We start from the raw sequence: 21,066 nt of genomic DNA, 5'->3' as shown, positions 1-21,066 counted from the left end.
TGACAGACCTGTAACTACAGCAGAGATTCTGGCCGCCACTATAATAAATGTAACTGTACGTTTAGAGTAATTTGCTAATTTGCCTAAGTAACACCCACAGACAGCAACATGACATAAATACATTAGCGGAAGCAACAACTATAACCAGCTCATACAGGTTCTTGGCTAGTAGATGGATGGACCAGATGAGCTGGAAAAGAGTTAGAAAATAGAAATGGAATTGCTAACAAAATGATGGCATGCAATTTTCTTCAGTATTTGTCAAAGGCAATGGTTTTGCTGTATCATACTTGTGAATGCCTAAATATACTGTAATACTTATGTTACATTAGCAGCCTGTGTGTGTAGGTGATATATGGACATGTGTTAGACATTCTACAGAATGTTAAGCACTTCAGAATTGGAAATAAAAATATTTTAATTTTAAAAAATGCTTAAAATAACTAATTGACTCTCCAGCATTCATCATCTAAATGTACCAGAAAATCATAAATCAGAAAAGTGTTTCTGCTAAGGAATCTGCCACTGGGGAATTGCATTTATGGTCCACAGGAAATAATTGAATATTAGTATAATATTGGCATAAAAACAGAGTACAAAACTTATTCTTAATGTTAGCTCAGCATTCCATAATGTACCAAAACCCAACATCCTGATATCCTATTTTTAAATTTTCCCGAAGATGCAGAGGTGATACTAAGTGTAAATGCTTTTTTTCTATTAAAAAAATCCTATTTATAGGAGAATGTATGAAGATTAACCAGGATTAAATATGCATCTGATCTGGGAGTGGGGGAAGAAATCATTTGACCAAAGAGTACTTTTATGATCATCAGCTTTCTTTCTCTTCAGGGTAAAAAAAAAATGGTAATGGGCTGTTTGCTCAGAACAGAGGTTCAGTAGGAGCATGCCATCACTGTGATGTGTAGCTGTGTTGGCCATGGGTGTTTGAACATGGTGAGCCTCCTCCATATGTTTTCACTACTATTTGCTGCACCGAGGAGCAAATTCTGCTCCCAGTTCTGTGGTTTTGGAAGGCTATGCTGCAGAACTGGTACAGCTCCGCGGTGCAGGCTTAAAAGAGTTGGCACATAGGGTGCTCATGGCAGGAGCACCATGAAATCTAGCTCTGTGGGACACTCAGCATATCTTTCTGTTCCTAATCTCTGAGGTGATGCTTTGTGTTCAGGAGTGGACTTGTGGTTAAGTGCTTGATTTTAGCCAGTGCATCCACCCCACTTCAGTGCCTGCATATGGGTAAGCCTATGGGATATGTTCTTATGTATTCATTTGTGCTTACAGACCACTCAATGTAGCATTTTTTTCTAGTGTCTCTTTTGTGTTTTGCCAGCATCCTTATATTGCTGGCCAACAACACACATCTTACCCTGCAGTGGTGATGCATGGGGAGTGTATGCGGGGTCACGTGCCCCCCAGATTTCTGCCAGAGTGGGACTTGGGCTGAATGAGACTGAGGGGGACGTACTTGGGAAATGCACTAGCTTCTAGCGCTCCTGCTGGGCCCTACTAGGAGGCACCCAGAACAGGGAAGAGAGATAGGGCTGGCAGCACAATTCCACCAGAGGGGGCACAGGCAAGTCCTCTGAGTCCGTCCCTTCCTCTCACCCACAGCCACAGTTACCTGCTTGGTGATAGGTATCCAAAGCCCGTTCTGGCCCATGCTGCATCCGCAGTGGGGAGGCAATAGGAGAAGTGGGGAAGGAACTTTCTGAGGGAAGTGGTGGGAAGGTGATGCTGGCTTGCAGGGTGTGGGAGGCTCAGGGGCATGGGAAAGGACCCAGAGGCAATGTGTGGGTCAGTCATGTGCCCCTTCCCCAACCTTTAAATTGTACCACTCCATACACCATCAGGGGTTATGGGCTATCTCTGAAACCCTGGTAACTTTTCACCCCAGTCCTCCTTATTCTGCATATATCAAGTGCAACCTTGAGGTATCTTGTGGGGAGTTGATGCTGTAGCTCAGGGGTAGGCAACCTATGGCACGTGTGCAAAAGGCGGCACACGAGCTGATTTAGGGGCACGCTCACTTTCCAGGTCCTGACCACCCGTCCAGGGAGGCTCTGCATTTTAATTTAATTTTAAATGAAGCTTCTTAAACATTTTAAAAACCTTACTTACTTTACATACAACAATAGTTTAGTTATATATTTTAGACTTATAGAAAGAGACCTTCTAAAAACATTAATATGTATTACTGGCGCGTGAAACCTTAAATTATAGTGAATAAATGAAGACTTGACACACCACTTCTGAAAGGTTGCTGAACCCTGCTGTAGCTCATGGATCTCTACCACAAAACTCTGCGGAGTATCTGTTACATCAGTAACTGTCAAACTTTTTTACTGGTGACCCCTTTCACATAGCAAGCCTCCGAGTCTGACCCCCGCCCTTGTAAATTAAAAACACATTTTTATATATTTAACACCATTATAAATGCTGGAGGCAAAGCGGGGCTGGGGTGGAGGTTGACAGCTCACAACCCCCTGTGTAATAACCTCGTGACCCCCTGAGGGGTCCAAATCCCCAGTTTGAGAACCCCTGAGTTACATGTTCTAATACCAAGAGAGCATTTCAGCACTTATTGTTCTGTGCTGATAAACGTTCAGAGGGCTTGACATTAATTTTGTATGTCCTAAGTTGATTTCTAGGAGTTGCCTGTGAAACTCCTAGACAAGTGCTATTGGGTATATCTGTCCATTTGGAACCTCAGGGATTAAGATGGTGGCAAGCCTACCTTTTTGGAGGCCTCTCCTATTCCTCTGTTGGGTTAATTTCAGCTATCTGTACTTGAAATTGTTCTCCTAATGCTCTGTGGGATATTGTCTAGGAGAGGAAATGTGGTAACTCTTCAGTGTTTGCTAAGAATATGGATGTGTTTGGTGTAATCTCTACCTGTGTTACATCAGATGGGGGCAGTTTGACAGCTGTTAGACTGTACATCCTGGGCTTTGGTAAGCCACACCTCTTTTCCCCATTTCCACACAATCTGTATACAATCACCAGCCCTGTCTAACTACAGTTTCACTAGACGTAAATCCCATGTGGGTGCATTTTATTCCCCGGTCCTACCCATGCCAACTTTGATGCCATTTTATGTAGACATGATGATTGGTATCACTCATTACTCTTGCTCTGAATTGGGCTCAGAGTTATCAGTGAAGTTTTATATAATGTTACCTTGTCACATTTTGTTTTTTATTAAAAGCCACTAGGTTTCTGTGGATTTAGTTAACTACCATGCATTTGCAATTAAGTCATTCCCCCCCGCCCCCCCACAAACCGCCATCACTAGTACAAAAGCAGTGTTAGGTCCTGCCCATATTCTGGCTAGAAGCAGCCTTATTCAAAGTGTTTTCCTTGTGTGTCTTTTAGTCTCCTCTCTGTCCTCTATAGACACATTCAAAAGGTTTGTGTTAGGGTCCCTCAGGTGATCCCCTCTTTCAAGTACAGGGTCCAGCTGATAACCACTTGGAGTCAGGTAGGAATTTTTCTATTGTAGTGCAGCTGCTTGGGAGTGTGTGTGAGAGAGTTTGTGGGCAGAGGAATTAGGAGTTCTTGCCATCCTGTGGTAATATGCTGTGAGGACCAACACTCAGAGCGAGTTGCCGGGTATAATATTGAACATGATGAGTGTATGATGAGTTCACTGCTTTGACTGTTATCTTGTTAGTATTCTTCATTGCAAGCACTCACAAATTTTTCTACTAGGCAGGAGTTTTCAACGCTACATTGATCTTAGCTTTTTGCAGTTTTATTGTTGCAGCTTTGAGGGCAAGTGACCCCCTCTCCCCTGTGGTTGTCTTAACCCCTTTCCCAAAACTTGGACACGGGTTTGAAAACGGGTAGGGGTAAAGGCTATGGAGGAAGGCAAATCAGGCACAGATACAAAGGATCCCAATAGGTAAGCCTGAGCCCTATCTTGGTTGAATGTTTGGCTTCTGGATTGTGGCAAAGGAGGTCTATTAGTCTGGCAGAAGCTTTGGACATGTAAGGCCTCTTTACTATGAAATGATATTTAAGCACTAGCAGGTTGCAGGAAATTTAGAGCTGGTGTTTATTTTAATAAGGGTTATGGTCAGTGGCTTTTATACCCAAACACTTGTCTGCGAGTTTTATTGTCATCATGATAAGTGGCAGCTGTAACCAGCGGTAAGTAAATACCATGCAGAGGTGTGCATAATTTTTTTAAAATATTAAATAGTTAAGGCAGAGTCATCACACTACTTCCATGTATATTAAGATTCAAATTCTGCTATTGGAAAGGTGCATGTCACTACCATTGAAGTCAATGGTATTTATGTTCACATATCTCAGGACAGAATTTGGTTGTTTCAAATGTGTAAGAATGATGTATAGTACTGTTTTGTGGTTCTTGTTTTGTTTCTTTTATTCAGTTTTCAGAAACTGAAAGATAACTGAGGTTTGTTGTTGTTTTTCACTATTTTAGGCAGCCTACCATATGAATACAAGATTGTGATAGCAGGAAATCATGAATTGACCTTTGACCAAGAGTTCATGGCAGACTTAATCAAGCAGGATTTTTACTATTTTCCTTCTGTGTCTAAGCTGAAACCAGAGAGTTATGAAAATGTGCAGTCTCTTCTAACAAATTGCATCTATCTTCAAGACTCTGAAGTGACGGTGAGGGGGTTCAGAATATATGGCTCTCCTTGGTAAGCTGCTCTTTAACATAAATAAATAAAATGATAGCATTGATTACTACCACACCAGCCATTTCATGCCCTTCAGTCATATTTTGATTAGTCTGTGAATAAAAGAGTAATATTCAGTTTTATAAACGTTTATTTTGTTGTAGCTCATCTTTCCTTTGGCAAAATATCTGACTATAAGAGTATGTGGATCATTAAATCAGCGAGACAAAGATAAGATAATGTATCCTTTAGACACTCATTCAAGAGCGAGATATTTAAATATTCCATGTAGTTTTAACTTGGTATGTGGAAAGGATATACAATTTAACAAGTTTACATTATTACAGTTTAATTTGAGTGCATTGCAAATATGTCTTTTGAGTTTGTCCTTTGATACTGAAAGCTCACTATTTTAGATATATTATCATTCAGTGAAGAGAAAATATATTATTTCTCTTTCACTCTCTCTCTTAGGTTAGTATAAGCTGCTATCCCTCAGAATGTTATTTTCTTTTATATATTAATACCCTTCATCAAGATGCAGTTTAGTTTCTGGAATAATGTTGGCTTTTATAGTAACTGATCAGTGGCTAACCAGTACTTCACAGTTTTCCCTCTGCTGTGCTCTGAGGCCACTTGGAACTTTTTTGTGATAACAAGGAGAAAAGGGCCTTACTACTTCATCTAAAGAAGAAATTCTCCATTGGGTTGCAGACTGAACTACCCCTCTGCAAGGGGTCCCTCTATGTCTCATTGGTGGATAAGTAAAATGAAGTTTACACATCTGTTACTGAAGTTGTAAATCTGATACATTTCATGAACACTATATGCATATTTAAAGGAAATTAGTATTCTATTTTAAAAGGTAGGTTTTTAGGGAATCTGTTTTTCTTCCTTTTAAAATCACATCAGGCTGGAATGTAGCAAACAAGTTGTCAGACCTGATGCATATACCCAGTGTGAATTCTCACAGTGTGAATAAACTGTGAAATCTATTGGAAACTTTTTTTTAATGAAAATTGGCATTTTCCCATTTGGTTGCTTTAGCTGGGTGTTAATTTTCCCAAGCTTATTATTCTACATTTATCTATATTAAAATCTCATCCCACTTAAATACGCCCATCTCTCTCAGCTTTCCAGATATTTCTTTATTTTCAACCTACCCACCTGCTGTGTTGAAGCTTAACTTAATCCTGTATCTCCTGTACATTCAATGTACAATTTACTTTGTTTTCCAAATTATTCAGAAAGATATTAAATAGTATCAGTCGCAATATAAAATTTTGGAGAATGCCGCTTGCCACCTCTTCCCAGTTTGATATTTAAGTTTAAGTACAGTAACTATGCTCTGTTTTCAGTGTGTCTGGCAACTTAGTATTTTCACTACAATAATCCTAATCAGTCACCATATTTCCAATGTTAGTATTAATTTTTCAGCAATAATGTACCAAAAGTCTCATTAAAAGACAAGATTTTTATATATAAAAATTTAATTTATCTATGAAATAACTAAGTAGAGGCTCAAGGAAACCACTTGAACTTCCTGTACCTATGAAAGTCTGTGAAAGCCTCCTGGGGACATCTTTGCCTACCCACTAACACAAAATGTTATGGTTAAATTAAATTTTTCACTTGTCCGCAAACCCTGTAATTTTGCTCAAGTTCTGTGGGCTATCAGGTTTGTCTGGCTTGACCTGTTCTTTGCAAATCTGTGGTGCTTCCCATTCATTCTGTTCCTTTTTCCTAAGTGCTTTTGTACTAATTTATTCTAAAGATAGTTCTGAACTGTAGTGTTAGAACTGGATCAAAACTTCCTCATTGTTTGACAGTGTTGAGATCCAAGGAGTCGGTTCAGCTAAAGGATAAGCTAGAAAAATTTAACTGAAGGTCTGTGCTGCCTTATACAAAAGGTCAGAGTTTACTGATGGTGGAACTTCAGGCAGGAGGCTAGGTTACAGGGGGGCAAAGTGACCACAACCTCATTCTTGGGCACATGACAAAAATTCAGTGCAACAGAGCATCAACACTTGGTGTTGCTGCCCAAAATGGGGCATAGCCCATGTGCCTTCGAGTCCTCCGATTCAATACCTGTCTGGAGGCCAGTGGTGCAAATAGATTTTAAGTCTTACTGGTACAGTACTGACCCCGCAACCCTGACCCTCCTCATAAAAAAAATGTTCCGTGACTAGATCCCTGTGTGGACACAAATTTGTATCCATGGATGCAGATATCCGTGGATCCGCTGAACTGCAGGGCTCTCCCAAGAACCGCAGCAGTGAAAGGAGCTGGATATGAGGCTGCCACTCCCAGGAGCCAGTGTCCTGCGCCGGCAGCTCCTCTGGTGCAGCTTTACCACCCCCAGCCTTGTCCTCCAGTGGGGCTGTACAGACCCCAGACAGGAGAACCAGCTGCCTAGAAGTGATGAATAATTTAATGAGTAATAATTATGAATGTTAAATTAAAAGTTAGCTAAAGTTTATTCCTATTTTTAAACTTTATACCTTCTGACATGGAACCTTTGTCACAGCCTGTCTGGGAAATTAATCTCAGTGCCTTTATACTCAATAGTAATGATAATCTCAAAAGAATGCTAGGAGGCTAGTGAAAACTTTATTTGGATTTTTTTCTTGCCTTGCACCACAATACTCTATGTTCCTGATCGTCCCTAAGACCTCATTGATACCTTAAAATAGTTCCTTAAACTTTCCCGCAGAGCTCAACAAGAAAGCTGAGTTTCTTGTAGATTCTTGCTGAGTCTCCTAACACACTTCCTTTCAATAATTCCAGATCTTGAGATTATGTATATAAATTAGCTTTTAAAATGGCTTGGTTATATCTCTCCCAATTAATGTTCCCGTAAGCTGTTTACAGATATATGTTGTCTAATTCAGAGCCCTTTTAATTTTAAAAACCCTTACAAGAAATCTTTTATCAGTTATTATTCTGAATATAGATGGACTAAATTACTCATTTTTCATTCCACTTAATCTGATTGAAGGAGGCATTGTCTAGTGGTTAGAAGTGGGACTGAGTGTCAGTACTCTCGTGGGTTTCTGTTCCTGGCTCTATCACTGACCCTGTGCCTCCATTAGAACTACTCTAAAAATGAGTATAAATACACCTCTGAGGTAGGTGAGGCTAATTCGTGTTTGCGAAGTACTTTGAGAATCTCAGATGTAAGGTGCTAGAGAAATGCAATTTTTTGTTATTGTTTACATTATACAGATCCTCAACTGTACAAATTGAAGTTGATGTTATTTTAGTTACAAAGTAAAGCGTGAAAGCTGGATTGGTTTGTTTATCTTGCTTCTCTCCCAAAGCCTTTCAACCGGTACCACATGTGGGTAGTTAATATTTTTAGTTGCACTTGTGTACTAACATCATCTGACTAGGGCTGACTTTATGAACTGCGGGGCCTGATTCGAATACCTGGTGGCGGTCTGGGGATTCGGTGGCACTTCAGCGGGGGAGGTCCACTCTGGGTCTTCCGCAGCATTGAAGGACCCACCGCTGCCGAAATGCCATTGAAGACCCCCGGAGCGGACCACCGCCAGGTGAGTAAAAAAAAAAAATTTTAAAGGCGCCTTAGCTGTGGGGCCTTCTTAGCTGCGGGGCCCGATTCCAGGGAATCGGCCGAAAGCTGGCCCTGCATCTGACCTCCAATATAATCTAAAAGAGAATCATTTTGTCTAATTATAAAGAAAATAAAACACTATCTTTCTCTCCTTGAAATTAGTGACAAAACTCCCATTGACTTCAAGGTGCAATTTTGGGTGTTTTGCAGGCAGTTTTATTTCTCAAACATACAGAAAAACCTGTCAAACATAGTTCCTCAGCCCACTGTGGGCTGTAGCACCCTGATGATTTTTCCATTTACCTCTCTGTTTCTCATGTATCAGGGCCCATGACAGAGTTCTCCCAATCTCTGTTAACTAAGCCTATCCTCCCAGGACTCTCTCTTCCCCACATTCCTACTGCCTTTTCTCCCAGGGCACTCTGCCTGCCACTCTCAGGGAATTTCCTGCTGTTCCTGCTCCCACTACCCTGACCTCCTGGCTTCTGACCTGTCTCCACAGTACTAGGGAGCAGAAAGCAAGAGCTCCAGGTTGTATCTTTCTGCCTCTTGCCTGACTCACCCATGCTCCCCCCAGGGCCCAGGCACCTTCTCTTATATGTGGGGGTCCGCTGACCAGTCCTAGGTGCACTGGCCTCTTCCCTCTTAAAGGGCCAGTGCTACTCTGTGACACTTACACTAAAAGAATATTGTTAATTGTGCAAAGGCAAGTGCTCAAGTATTAAGAAATTCCAGAATAAAGGTTGCCTGAGCAACCTGTATTCAACCCTTTGTGCATATGTATTATGTACTCCTGGGGGGATTTTGCACCACTGCAAATGCACAGAATTAATGCAGTTTTTTTCTCTGCAGAAAATACATTCTTCCAGAGAGATGCTGCAGTTATGCCTTTTGCCCAGCAGGGGCTGCCAGCTCATTGGCAGTAGTAGCCAGCGGTCAGCTGTGTTACTCACAGAGCCCTGCCTGTGGGGCCAAGTTAAGAGGCACAGGATGGGGCGGGACAGACAGAGCAGGTCACATGGGACTGCTGCGGGTGTCACACAAACTGGAGTTCAGAAGGGTTAGTGAGGGGGACAGACTGGGGCAGGGGCTGAATGGGAATAGGGGTGCAGAGCCACGTGGGGACAGGGGGCAGGAGGGAGCTGAATGGGGTGCAGAGATACATGGATATTGAGGGGGTGCAGGGCTACCTGGGGATAGGGGATGGCTAAGTGGGGGTGCAGGGCTACCTGGGGATAGGGGGTGGCTGAGTGGGGGTGCAGGGACACATGAGGACAGGGGCAGATGTGCCTGACTGAATGGGAGAGGCTAGGGGTCAGCCAGGATCTGCACAGGGGAGGCTCCCCAACTCTCTAACAGTCCCTGTTCCATATTTCTCCCACCAACACCCAACAACCCTCCAGGTTCACTCCCAGGCTCCTTCCCAGCAATTATTTTCACTCTCCCTTGGCTCCTCCATTATCCCTGATTCCCCCAAGCCTTTGTATTGCTTCTGAGGGGTGTGGGAAATAAGTTGCTGGTAGGGCTGTCAAGTGATTAAACAAATTAATCTTTATTAATTGCACTGTTAAACAGTAATAAAATACCATTTATTTAAATATTTTTGGATGTTTTCTACATTTTCAAATATATTGTATTCTGTGTTGTAATTGAAATAAAAGTGTACAGTGCTCACTTTATTTTTTAATACAAATATTTCCACTGTAAAAAACAAAAGAAATAGTATTTTTCAATTCTCCTAATACAAGTATTGTAGTGCAATCTCTTTATCATGAAAGTTGAACTTACAAATGTAGAATTATGTACAAAAAATAACGGCATTCAAAAATAAAACAATGTAAAACTTTAGAGCCTACAAGTCCACTCTGTTCTACTTTAGGTAATCACTCAGAGAAACAAATTTGATTACAATTTGCAGGAGTTACCGCTGCCCGACAATGTCACCTGAAAGTGAGAACAGGTGTTCACATGGCACTGTTGTAGCTGGTGTCGCAAGATATTTACGTTCCAGATGTGCTAAAGATTTGTATGTCCCTTCACGCTTCAACCACCATTCCAGAAGATATGTGTCCATGCTGATGACGGGTTCTACTTGATAACAATCCAAAGCAGATTGGACCAACACATGTTCATTTTCGTCATCTGAGTGAGTCAGCTGCCACCAGCAGAAGGGTGATTTTCTTTTTTGGTGTTTCAGGTTCTGTAGTTTCCGCATCTGAGTGTTGCTCTTTTAAGACTTTCTAGAGAATGCTCTACATCTCATCCCTCTCAGATTCTGGATGACGCTTCAGATTCTTAAACCTTGGGTTGAGTGCTGTCTCTATTTTTAAAAATCTCATATTGGTACCTTCTTTGCATTTTGTCAAATCTGCTGTGAAAGTGTTCTTAAAATGAACAACATGTGTTGGGTCATCATCCAAGACTGCTATAACATGAAATATATTGCAGAGTGCAGGTAAAACAGAGCAGGAGACATAAAATTCTCCCCCACAAATTTAATTACCTCATTTTTTAATGAGCATCATCAATATGGAAGCATATCCTCTGGCAAAAGCATGAAGGGGCATATCAATCTTCAGCATATCTGGCACTTAAATACCTTGCAACACTGGCTACAAAAGTGCCATGCAAAGTCCTGTTCTCACTTTCAGGTGACATTGTAGATAAGAAGCAGGCAGCAATATCTCCCGTAAAAGTAAACAAACTTGTTTGTCTTAGTGATTGGCTGAATGAGAAGTAGGACTGATTGGACTTGTAGGCTCTAAAGTTTTACATTATTTTGTTTTTGAGTGCAGTTATGCAACAAAAAAAATCTGCATTTGTAAGTTACGCTTTCATGATAAAGAGATTGCACTTCAGTACTTGTATGAGATGAATTGAAAAATACTATTTGTTTATCATTTTTACGGTGCAAATATTTGTAATAAAAAATAATAATATAAAGTGAGCACTGTGCATCCAAAAACCCATAATAAATTTCACTTGGTATTCTATTGTTTAAGAGTGTGATTAACTGTGATTCATTTTTTTAATCGCGATTAATTTTTTTGAGCTAATCATGTGAGTTAACTGTGATTAATTGACAGCCCTAGTTTCTGGTATTGTAGTTTAAATGAATTATTACTCAAAGCTCTGTGTTAATATCCCAAGGAAGGAAGCTATTTGTCAAAAAACATTTCCTGAATCTTTTTTGTTGTCTGTATTGTTACAGACATACTTAACTGACTGGTATTTTGAAATAAATTGCCAAAATAATTGAAACTGGCATGATTATATTGTGTTATTTTGACAAATAAAATATGCAGAAAATTTAGGGAATTTTAAAATATTGTGTGCAGAGTTTGTAATTTTTTGGCACAGAATTTGTGATTTTTTTTTGGCAAAGAATTACCCCAGGAGTAATTATGATACTATCTTTAATTGGATGATCACATGCTGTTTTTTTCTAGAGAGCCCCGGCTTCCTTCAGTGCACAGGATAGATGAGTGAAGTAGCTGTTCTGTATTTCTTTATATCGTCATCATTCCTGAGATTTGTGGCCACTGCCTTATTTACCACATACCAAACAAACTCAACATTGAATACAGAATTAATTGCCTCATGAGTGTTTCTATGGCATTTGTCGCCATAGCATCTGAGTGTTTCAGAAACGTCAATGAATTTCTCTTCACAGTGCCTTATCTTATCCCCATTTTTTAGATGAGGGAATCTGAGAGAAATTAAGGCCAAATTTTTCAAAAATGTCCAATAATTTCTGGTTCTGCAGTGATCAGGCACCCAACTTGAGACACTTAGGATCTGATTGTTCAGAATGCCTGGTTTTTTATATGAACAAAGCCGTTTTACAGACATTATTTAATCCTCAGAATACCCTGGAGAAGTTGGTGTGTATGTCTATGTCCTTTTTACTGCGGTGGGAAACTGGTTGTGCTGGGCTGGCATAAGGGGGAGCAGAGGCCTGCATCTGCATGGCCACTTTGTCAGTGTCATCCTCGTCCCCGATGTGATTCTTAAGTGGTGAGGAGGGCCTTGCACTGGGTCTCATATCAGGAAAATGTTGCCCTTACTGTACTTACTTGGATGAATTGCCTTGTCTCCGCGACAGAAGCACCATATGGAAATAAACAGCTCCACTGGCACCCGTAGGTTTTCATATCAACATGAACAAATCTTGCTTGATCTACCCTTGCATGTGTGATCTTGCTGGTTCTCTACTGTACAGGATTCCAGTGGTATGAGAGTAGAATGTGTTCTGAGCTAATTACACCATAAATAAGGCTACGACTTAGTCACAGGTATTTTTAGTAAAAGTCATGGACAGGTCATGGGCAATAAACAAAAATTCATGCCTGTGACCTGTCCATGACTTATATCAAAAATACCTGATTAAATCTTGGGGGTGGGGGGCTGGAGGGTCATGGGGGAGCTGCTGCTGAGGGGGGTGATCCAAGGGGGCCACTGCTGAGGGCAGGGTGCCCGGGGCCAGCAGCACTAGCTGCCTGGCCCCATGGACCAGGGCTTCTCTGGCTGGCCAGGGACCGCTACCCAGGGGCGCTGCCCGTGGCTGCTCCAGCTGGGGACCACTGCCTGGGGCCGCAGACTGGTGCTGCTCCAGCCACCCTGGGACCACTGCTGTGGGCCGCTGGTGTAGCGACTGGTGTGGCTGTCCCCACGGCTGCTGCAAAGTTGGCTGATGTGGCTGTCCTCGGGGCCACCTGGGCAGCAGGCCCTGGAGCCAGCTGCTGGGGCAGCTATGAGGTCAGCCACCCTGGCCCCTGCAGAAGTCATGGAAAGTCATAGAATTCATGACTTCTGTGGCCTCCATGACAGATACGGAGCCCTAACTATAAATAAAGTTTCCTGTTTTTAGAAGAGATTTCCTCTCTCTTCGGTGCCATCCTTTCCCTTAAAAGTGTGCCTATCCCTTGCAGAATACTTGTGATTTAGTTGAAGGTGATTTTGTGGATTATATAGTGGTTTTTCCTTGAGAACACAATGGATGAGCACACCATTCTCTGTTCATGTATTGTATAACTAGTGGGTGAGTAGCAGCAGGCTGGAGATTCGCTAAATCAGTAATAATAGAATCAAAGATTCATAGAAACGTAGGGCTTGAAGGGACTCAGGAGGTCCTCTAGTCCTTCCTCTCCATGCTGAGGCAGGATTTAAGTATGCTAAAGGACATCTTCTAGCCCATCTCTCTCTCTCTGTCTCTCTTGCTCTTTCTCAAATCAGAATCCATTTGTAGATTAGAAGAGTTATGCCCATGCCCTCACTATTTCCACTACCCTGCCATTGCCACAATGCTGTGGTATAAAGCTTCCCCTAGACTAAAGCAACACTGTTGTGGTCTGTATGCAGCCTAAGTGCAAGGTTCCCTCCTTTGGAAAACATAAAATTTGACACACGTATCAGACTATCCATCACTGAGATCCCACCTTTGGCAATACTTGATCCATCAGATGAGAAATGTCAAACAAACAAACAATAACAACAACCCATAAACTACCAACCAACAATACCACAATCACTAAAACCTCATAATGTCCCAGACCAATTGTGCAATGCTGTAGAGGGATCATAAAAGAAAATTTTTGTCCTGACCCAGACGGGCAGCGTGGCAGAAAAGAGTTCTGTATGTCAGCGTCAGAACACATCCCCTGTGGAAAATGGGGGGAAATCACTATTATGAAATGTAAGATTCATTAGTCGGAATGATGTATTGCTCTGGATAGCTTGAAGCAGCCCTCAGCATGGGATTTTCTGCAGCACTGGTTACCTGAAGGCTGGATTTTTACTTGCGTAGGAATGTTTGCAGGGGTCTATCCTTGTGAAATGATTCCTCATTTTCCTTTTGGTGGCATTTAAATTTTTCTAGTGTGTACTGTTCCTATCTGCTTCTGTATCCTTTTGTTCCAGGCCATCTGGAACTTCAGAAGCTTTCATTACTCTTGTGGGGAGGATGGAAGGTGAAGGTTACTTTCCCCTAGGAAGTCCTTCACAAGCATTTGATCTACAATGAGAGATGCCCATTCATTTTAGACTTCAATTTTTTATTCTCTCCCCCCCAAGCCTCTTATGCACATTGACTGGATAAGGCTGTACCAATTTTCAGAAAGCAACACATTTCTTGTACAATCTCTCACCAGTTCATGGGAAAGAGTTTTTGTTTTGGTAATGGGCATTCTGTGGCACATAAATTAATAACCTGTAGGTCAAGGTCCTTTGCTGTGCTTAGTAAAGCCCAGGAGTGTGGTGTAGTTGATCCGTGCCATGAAACAGAGCAGTTTTCAGGCTGCTTTACTTTACATCACCTGTAAGACTGGTGCAAAAACAACTTTAACACAGGGGAAAATCTGGCCACTAATGATCAAAATCCCCACTCCACTATTGGTAACATTGAATTTGCAATTCTGGTCCTAGCTGTTACTGTTCCTCTTGATTTAGTTTACCCCTGATGTAATGTTGAGAGCCAAGTCCTGCTTGGCTTATTCAGGCTTACTATTTATTCCATTGCAGTCCTGAGTTTGTAGCTGTGATTGTTGTGTGGTACTCTGCTACATCCATTCAGGGAGGGGAATGGTAACTTTAGTTATACAGTTAGTAATCATTCAGGTAAGAATGGCAAAATGACGAACTAGTCCAGCTTGCTTTTGCTTTACTGCAGTTCACACCCTTTTGCAATCTGAGTCTCCATTTTGGTGCCTTCTGTCTTTCCTCTCCACCTTACCAAACAGTTATCATAGTTTTTCATTCCTCACTGAGCTCGGTCTCCATCACTAAAATAATGTAACAAAGATTTATAGGTTCATTTCATAAGAGGGACGCACTTTCATTTTGCCAGTGATGAATCATCTAATGTTTGTTTTGCCAGGCCTTGTACAAATCTTTACAGTCACTGAGGTGCACATCAATTAAAATGAAATTGTATTAAAATCAAAGATTTACTCCATTTAACACATCATGTTAAATATTAGTCGTCCCCCGCTCCCTCCGTTGGGAATATGGCTCACAGGTACAGCAGCAGCAATATTAGATGGTAAATGTCAGACTCATATTTCTAAAATGCAAACAAAATACTCAAATTGCTGTTCTGCCTCAAAGGGTCGGTCTACACTGCACCTGGAGCATGTCTGCCAGCCTGGGTGGACAGACACATGTGAGCTCTGCTTGAGCTAGTGGGCTAAAAATAGCAGTGTGGATATTGAAGTGCCGGGTAGCCACCTGAGTACAAGCCCACTTTACTCTGTGGGTCCAAGGTTGTCTATATTTATATATATCCCCATGGCTATATTTAGTCTGTTAGCTTGAATGGCGCTGGCGCGTATCTGTCTACCTGGCTGGGAGGCGCAGTCCCAGGTGCGGCATAGACATACGCAAAGTGATCTGAGAAAACTTCTTTCCCGTATTTCTTTATGCTCTCTGTCACACTCCCACACCCATACATAAATGGGTTCTCCGTCCTGTGGTCTGGGGCAGAATGGCACAGAAGCTGCTATACAAAAAAGGAGATGTTCATCTTATGTTACATCCCCCTTCCCCACCTTCAGTTCTTCATCCATTTAGAATAGGGGTAATCAAAGCAGAATTACCTCTGTACTGTTACCTTAAGCAAAAAGAAAATTGCAATTTAAAATTCCTGCAGATCTCCGTTTAATTAGATTTTTAAGCTAGTTGCATGTTTTAATGTCTAGCTCTGGCAGTGCCTGTTACAGGATGCTGGGTTTTGATAACTCAGAAATTTTTCTTTTTAAAAGATGAATGTTCTGTGTTGTTAAAAGCCATGGAATTGGAGCTGTTTCTTAACCAATCCATTGCAGGTATGCAATATAATGAGTAATTTAGGCAGACTGACATGCTTCTCCAGGAAAATGAAAATCATGTGTGTGAATAATAGACTCCCCTAGTTATTGAAAATTGAGGCATATCATATATACTGGTATTTTGGGGCAAGGTTTGACATCTTAAGCCTGATACGTCTGTAGCATTATGGTGAGAATGCTGAAGATGTTTTATTTCAGGTGTTAAGTAAATGGAAAATGTAACAGATGCATAAAGAATAGGAACATTTTTAGTTAAGAGAAAACAAAATTGATCATCCTGTTAAAAGATATTAATTAGAGTCTGGAGCAAGTAAAACCAGGTTTAATTATATTTTAATGCAGCGGTTCTCAAATTGGGGTCCATGGACCCATGGGGGTCTGCAAGGGTACTCGAGGGGGTCCACATGTCATGTCCAGGACTGCCAGCCCCAGTGATCAACTCCTCCCTCCCAGTGCCTCCTGCACACCGCTGAACAGCTGTTCCATGGCATGCAGGAGGCACTGGGAGGGAAAGGGAGGAGCAGGAACAGGGCATGCTCAGGGAAGGGGAGGAAATAGGCAGGGAAGAGGGTGGGGTGGGAAGAGGTGGGGCGGGGAAAGGGGTGGAATAGGGGCTGAGCACCCCTGGGGAAAATTAGAAGCTGGCTTGGAGGTCCATGAAAAATTTTAAATCAAAATGGGGCTCCTCGGGTTTCTAAAGTTTGAGAACCACTCTTTTAATGGAATGATGGAGTGACTTTTTTTTTTCCCCCTATTCTGTATGTATCAGAAACTATATCCATTTTTGGAAAGTGCTGTGTCTAAAAATGCTTAAAACCATAACACTATAATTTAATTTGCAGCATCTGGAAGATCATACAAATGGTACTTCCTGCAAAAATGATTTTGATGAGCTATTAAATTCAGATGTTCAGGTTTTTTCATATTGAATAACACTTGAAATATAAAAGATTCTCAAATGGCAGAAAGCAAGATTTGAGAAGCGCATGTAGCCTGTATTTATAACTGTGTAAACTAACAAACAAACCTGAATCTGTTTCTTTGGCTAACAGCATATTGCTTAAAACGAATGCATTTTGAGTAGCAAAACTTTTTTTGGAATTTTTTTTCCATGCTATAACTTGAAAATGTAGGAAATACAGGATCCATCCTACAAAGACTATACACATGAGTTCCTTAACTGATGTGAGTCATTCCTCAGAACTCAGGATAGAATCCTTAAATTTTACTGTAGTATTCGGTCAAATGACTGATGTACAGTAGGAAAAATTACTTTTATGGTGCTAGAAAAAGAAAAAAAAAGTAAAACAAAAAAACTGAACTCCCATTACTCAAGATTAGTCTTCCATTACAAGTTAAATGAACATGTCGGTGTTAGCATATAGTTTTTATATACACTATGAGTGATTGTATTTGTGTAATACTATACATATCATATACTACATATGTAATGGAGATAAATTGCAGAACCATATGATAAATCATTTTTATCATACAGTCTTGAGCACTTTAGCTGCACTCTGCCCACTATTATATTTCCCCCAGGATTTATTATAAGAGTTCAAGTTTCTGAGAAGCTTCAAATACCTGCTATTTATTTTTAATCAATCTGCCACAAAATGTTTCCTCCCAAACAAGATTTCTATCCAAAATTACATTAGTCCAAGGCCGAGGATTGGTAATTAATACTCAGTACTGAAACAGTGAAAACAGTGAGTTAAACCACCTTGCAGATTACGTACCCACATGTATTTGTGTATTATAGATAGGGATTGATGCTTCACTGTGCTGCACTTTGTGGAGTCATTTACATGTGTGCAAAGCGAGTTTAAATTGTTACCAAATCTGAATGGTAGCATTTTATACCCACTTTACAGCTACAAATGATTGCACAAAGTGCAAGTCAGTGGAGAATTATATGTGTGTGTGTACATACTATATATTTCTATATAGTTATATCATTTATAGTTAGTTTCAGAGCATGTTTTGTGGGTGCTAAAATTACTTTGTTTATTGTAATATCTTTGTCCACATTGGGTAACTTTAATATTCTGTAAGATTTTTCCATGAACAAAATTTGCATTTGCTTACTTCAGTACAAATATCTTTAGTTTTAATTAAATTTGAGGATAGTAAAAAAATATACTATCCTGATTTAATTAGTTTGGGGGGAAATATCCTTTCTTGGACAATAATTGTTGTTTTATAATGTATTTGGGCAAATTAGTTCAATTTCAGTTACTTAAAAGAAATAGTTGACTCTTCAGATCCAGTAAACTAGTCCACTTTGGATTCAGCTAGTTTTTAATTTAAGACCTATAGAATAAGAGACCTGTAATTTTACTACAGGGAATGATTCCCCTTCACGCAGTTCATAAACCACAAGAGTGAAACAGCAATACCCAAGAGCAGTTTTCTCTTTTCTTTTTCACATTTACTTAAAAGTTTAATTTTGTGAGCAAGAGCTGATTTTAAGTGTTTTTATTTTTGCATTAACAAAAGAACTTCCAGCTACCAATAACCCATCTGCAGTTGGGTTTCCAGTCTCCGACAGCAGCTACTGCAGGATGTTTCAGAGCAAGATGTAACCCCCCCCCCCCATGCCAGCCTTAATCTACTATGCTTTGTCTTTTGTTGGGAACAGTGGAGCCCCTTGGCAATATTCCAAGTAAGGAAAACACAAACAGATAACTAGTTTGCAGACACACCACTCCTGGGAGCAGATCCTCAGCTGGTGTAAATTGTCTTAGCTCCATTGACTTTGATGGAGCTGTAAAGATTTACCCTAGCAGAGGATTGCTTCCATTTCACCACCACCACTACTTTGTTCCCAACAGCTTGTATACATCTCCTTAGATTCAGGCACAATCAATGCACAGACTTGGTGTCTACATGGTAATTTTACAATCCACCCTGAGTAAAAGACAGCACTTAGCTGCACCACCCCATAAGCCCACCAAGGAACAAATTCTGATGCATCATATACCAGTTCTTTCCACGCTCCCCCTTGCTTTGGAGGAGGGGAACGTTAGTCCACCCCTTCCTGTGTAGCCAATAAGCAGAGCAACAGTTTTATATTGTAACAGAGTGACTGTGCTGGCTGCGTGTGCCTGCGTGGGGGGCACATCCACAGACAGTCCCTAAAGGGTGTGGCTCCTCCTGAGAAGAGTTCCTGACCCTGCAAGTAACCGTGAGAGGGCGAGGGAGGAATGTTTTCTGCTAGTGGGGGGGAGTGGGGAGGGCAGGAGAGATGAAGGATTTTGGAGTCAGTAGCATCAGCCCTTGGAGGGGAATAGTAACAATTACGTGTTCTGCTGTTACTGAGCTCATGCCTGTGTGATCATTCTGGGGACTCTGCTTCCGCTAAAACCCAGGAAAGAGACAACAATATCATAAAGCATCCTGTAGGGCTTTTAAAATCTATTTTGATAAAATTTAAATCCATTATTGTTAACAGCCTCTTCCCTGGCCATGACAGCAGAATATCTGAAGTTCTGTTGCAAAGCTTTATGGGCCAGATCCTCATCTGGTTGGTACCACATAGCTCTGCCAAAGTGAATGGAACTGTCTGATTTACACCAGGTGAAGGTCTTGCACATATGTTTCTTTTTCAAAGGGATATGTCAGAATTCCCAGCCAGCTGAGCTGAACATCCTTGTGTACTTTATAAAAAGATTATCTCAAGCCATAAGCTGCAGGTACAGAAAATTATCGTTTTGCACTGCCGTACATAAGGGTGAATTAAAGATTTCAGGAAATTATTAACAGAGCTGTTTTTAGTTCAATTCAGGTGGAAACTTGGCACACAAGGTGTCAGCATAGGAGCCTTTTTTTTTTTACAAGAAATAAATTCAGCTGTTGCAAAATTATATGTGTTAAAAATGATATACTTTATACATATATATGCACTCATTATTTATTGGTTTTCGAAGCATTTTTATGCTCATTTAACTCAAAATGAGTTTTGATTTTTGTAAAAAACAGAATTGGCAGGGAGCAGGTCCATATGGTCTAATTACTCCTGGAATTTTGAAAGTAAAAATGTAAATCTGGTGAGATTTACATTTTTCTAAACTGAAAAGTGGCTCCTGTTCAGGCCTTTTTTTGTGGATTTTGAATACACTTAAACTTGTTTTGTCATATTCAAAAGTCCATGGAAGTTTCACAAGTACTTTGAGCTTTATAGCCACAAAGGCCAATATTTATTTGGGGTTACATTTCCTCTCTGTGGATAAAATTTACCCTTGTGCCATGGGCCAGCACAAGGCCTAGGCATTACTTAAATTAATGGGACTTAAGTAGCAATTTTATGGCCCTTTGCACAGGGGTGAGTTTCACCTTGTGATAGATGCTTCATTAAGTGTTACCCCCTCTTCACCTTTCTCCAGAGCAGAGGCTCTTCTTCAGCTTGATTGCCATACAAAGGACAAGAGAAGCCCTTAAGAAAAAGGCCAGAAAGGTCTATAGTAGACTTCTTTAAGGAGACCCCACCCCTACTCTATGAAACTTCCAAGTGAGGAAGGAGGTTATTTCTTTTAGCAATGAAAAAAAAAATCTTTGAAAGGGTCCATGCATGGATGAATTTTGATTTTGTCTTCCCTTGCTGATTGGTTCATTCCTGAGGAGCTCTACATTTAAAACAAGATGGTAACTTCCAAGTGGACTGTGGGACCTCAAAAAATAGTGCTACTCCACTTTTCATGCTTTTGTTTCCCTTTGCTACTATGCTGCCATGGAAATGATTCCATAGGAAACTGCCACTTTGCTGTGCATAGCCCCAAGGACTTGGGTGCACTCTTATATTGGGATTAACTCTCTGGTGATGAGAAACTGAGGAAACAATTCCTAACATTTCAGGATATAAGCTTCTTAGTCCTATGCTCAGTCCACTACACAGTGTTGAGTCACTGAGTAGTAGGGTGACCAGATTGCAAGTGTGAAAAATCAGGACACCTTTTTTCCCCAGAGAAGGCGGAGCGGTATAAGTGCATATCTA

The 21,066-nt window shown here is 40.9% G+C and overlaps 1 protein-coding gene across 7 annotated transcripts in view; it reads left to right on the top strand.

Annotated features, from left to right (window-relative positions):
• Positions 1 to 21,066, top strand: part of MPPED1 (metallophosphoesterase domain containing 1) — a 95,682-nt gene that overhangs the window by 31,404 nt on the left and 43,212 nt on the right. For all 7 annotated transcript variants that reach the window (XM_030540059.1, XM_030540050.1, XM_030540040.1 and 4 more), the window contains one exon: positions 4,469 to 4,694. In XM_030540059.1, the coding sequence (XP_030395919.1) occupies positions 4,469 to 4,694 (226 nt within the window). The remainder of the gene's footprint in view (positions 1 to 4,468; positions 4,695 to 21,066) is intronic.

This window comes from Gopherus evgoodei, chromosome 1 (assembly GCF_007399415.2).
Source record: "Gopherus evgoodei ecotype Sinaloan lineage chromosome 1, rGopEvg1_v1.p, whole genome shotgun sequence".
NCBI lineage: Eukaryota > Metazoa > Chordata > Testudines > Testudinidae > Gopherus > Gopherus evgoodei.
Note: the sequence above shows the minus strand (reverse complement) of the source record. Positions and strands in the feature narration are given on the sequence as shown.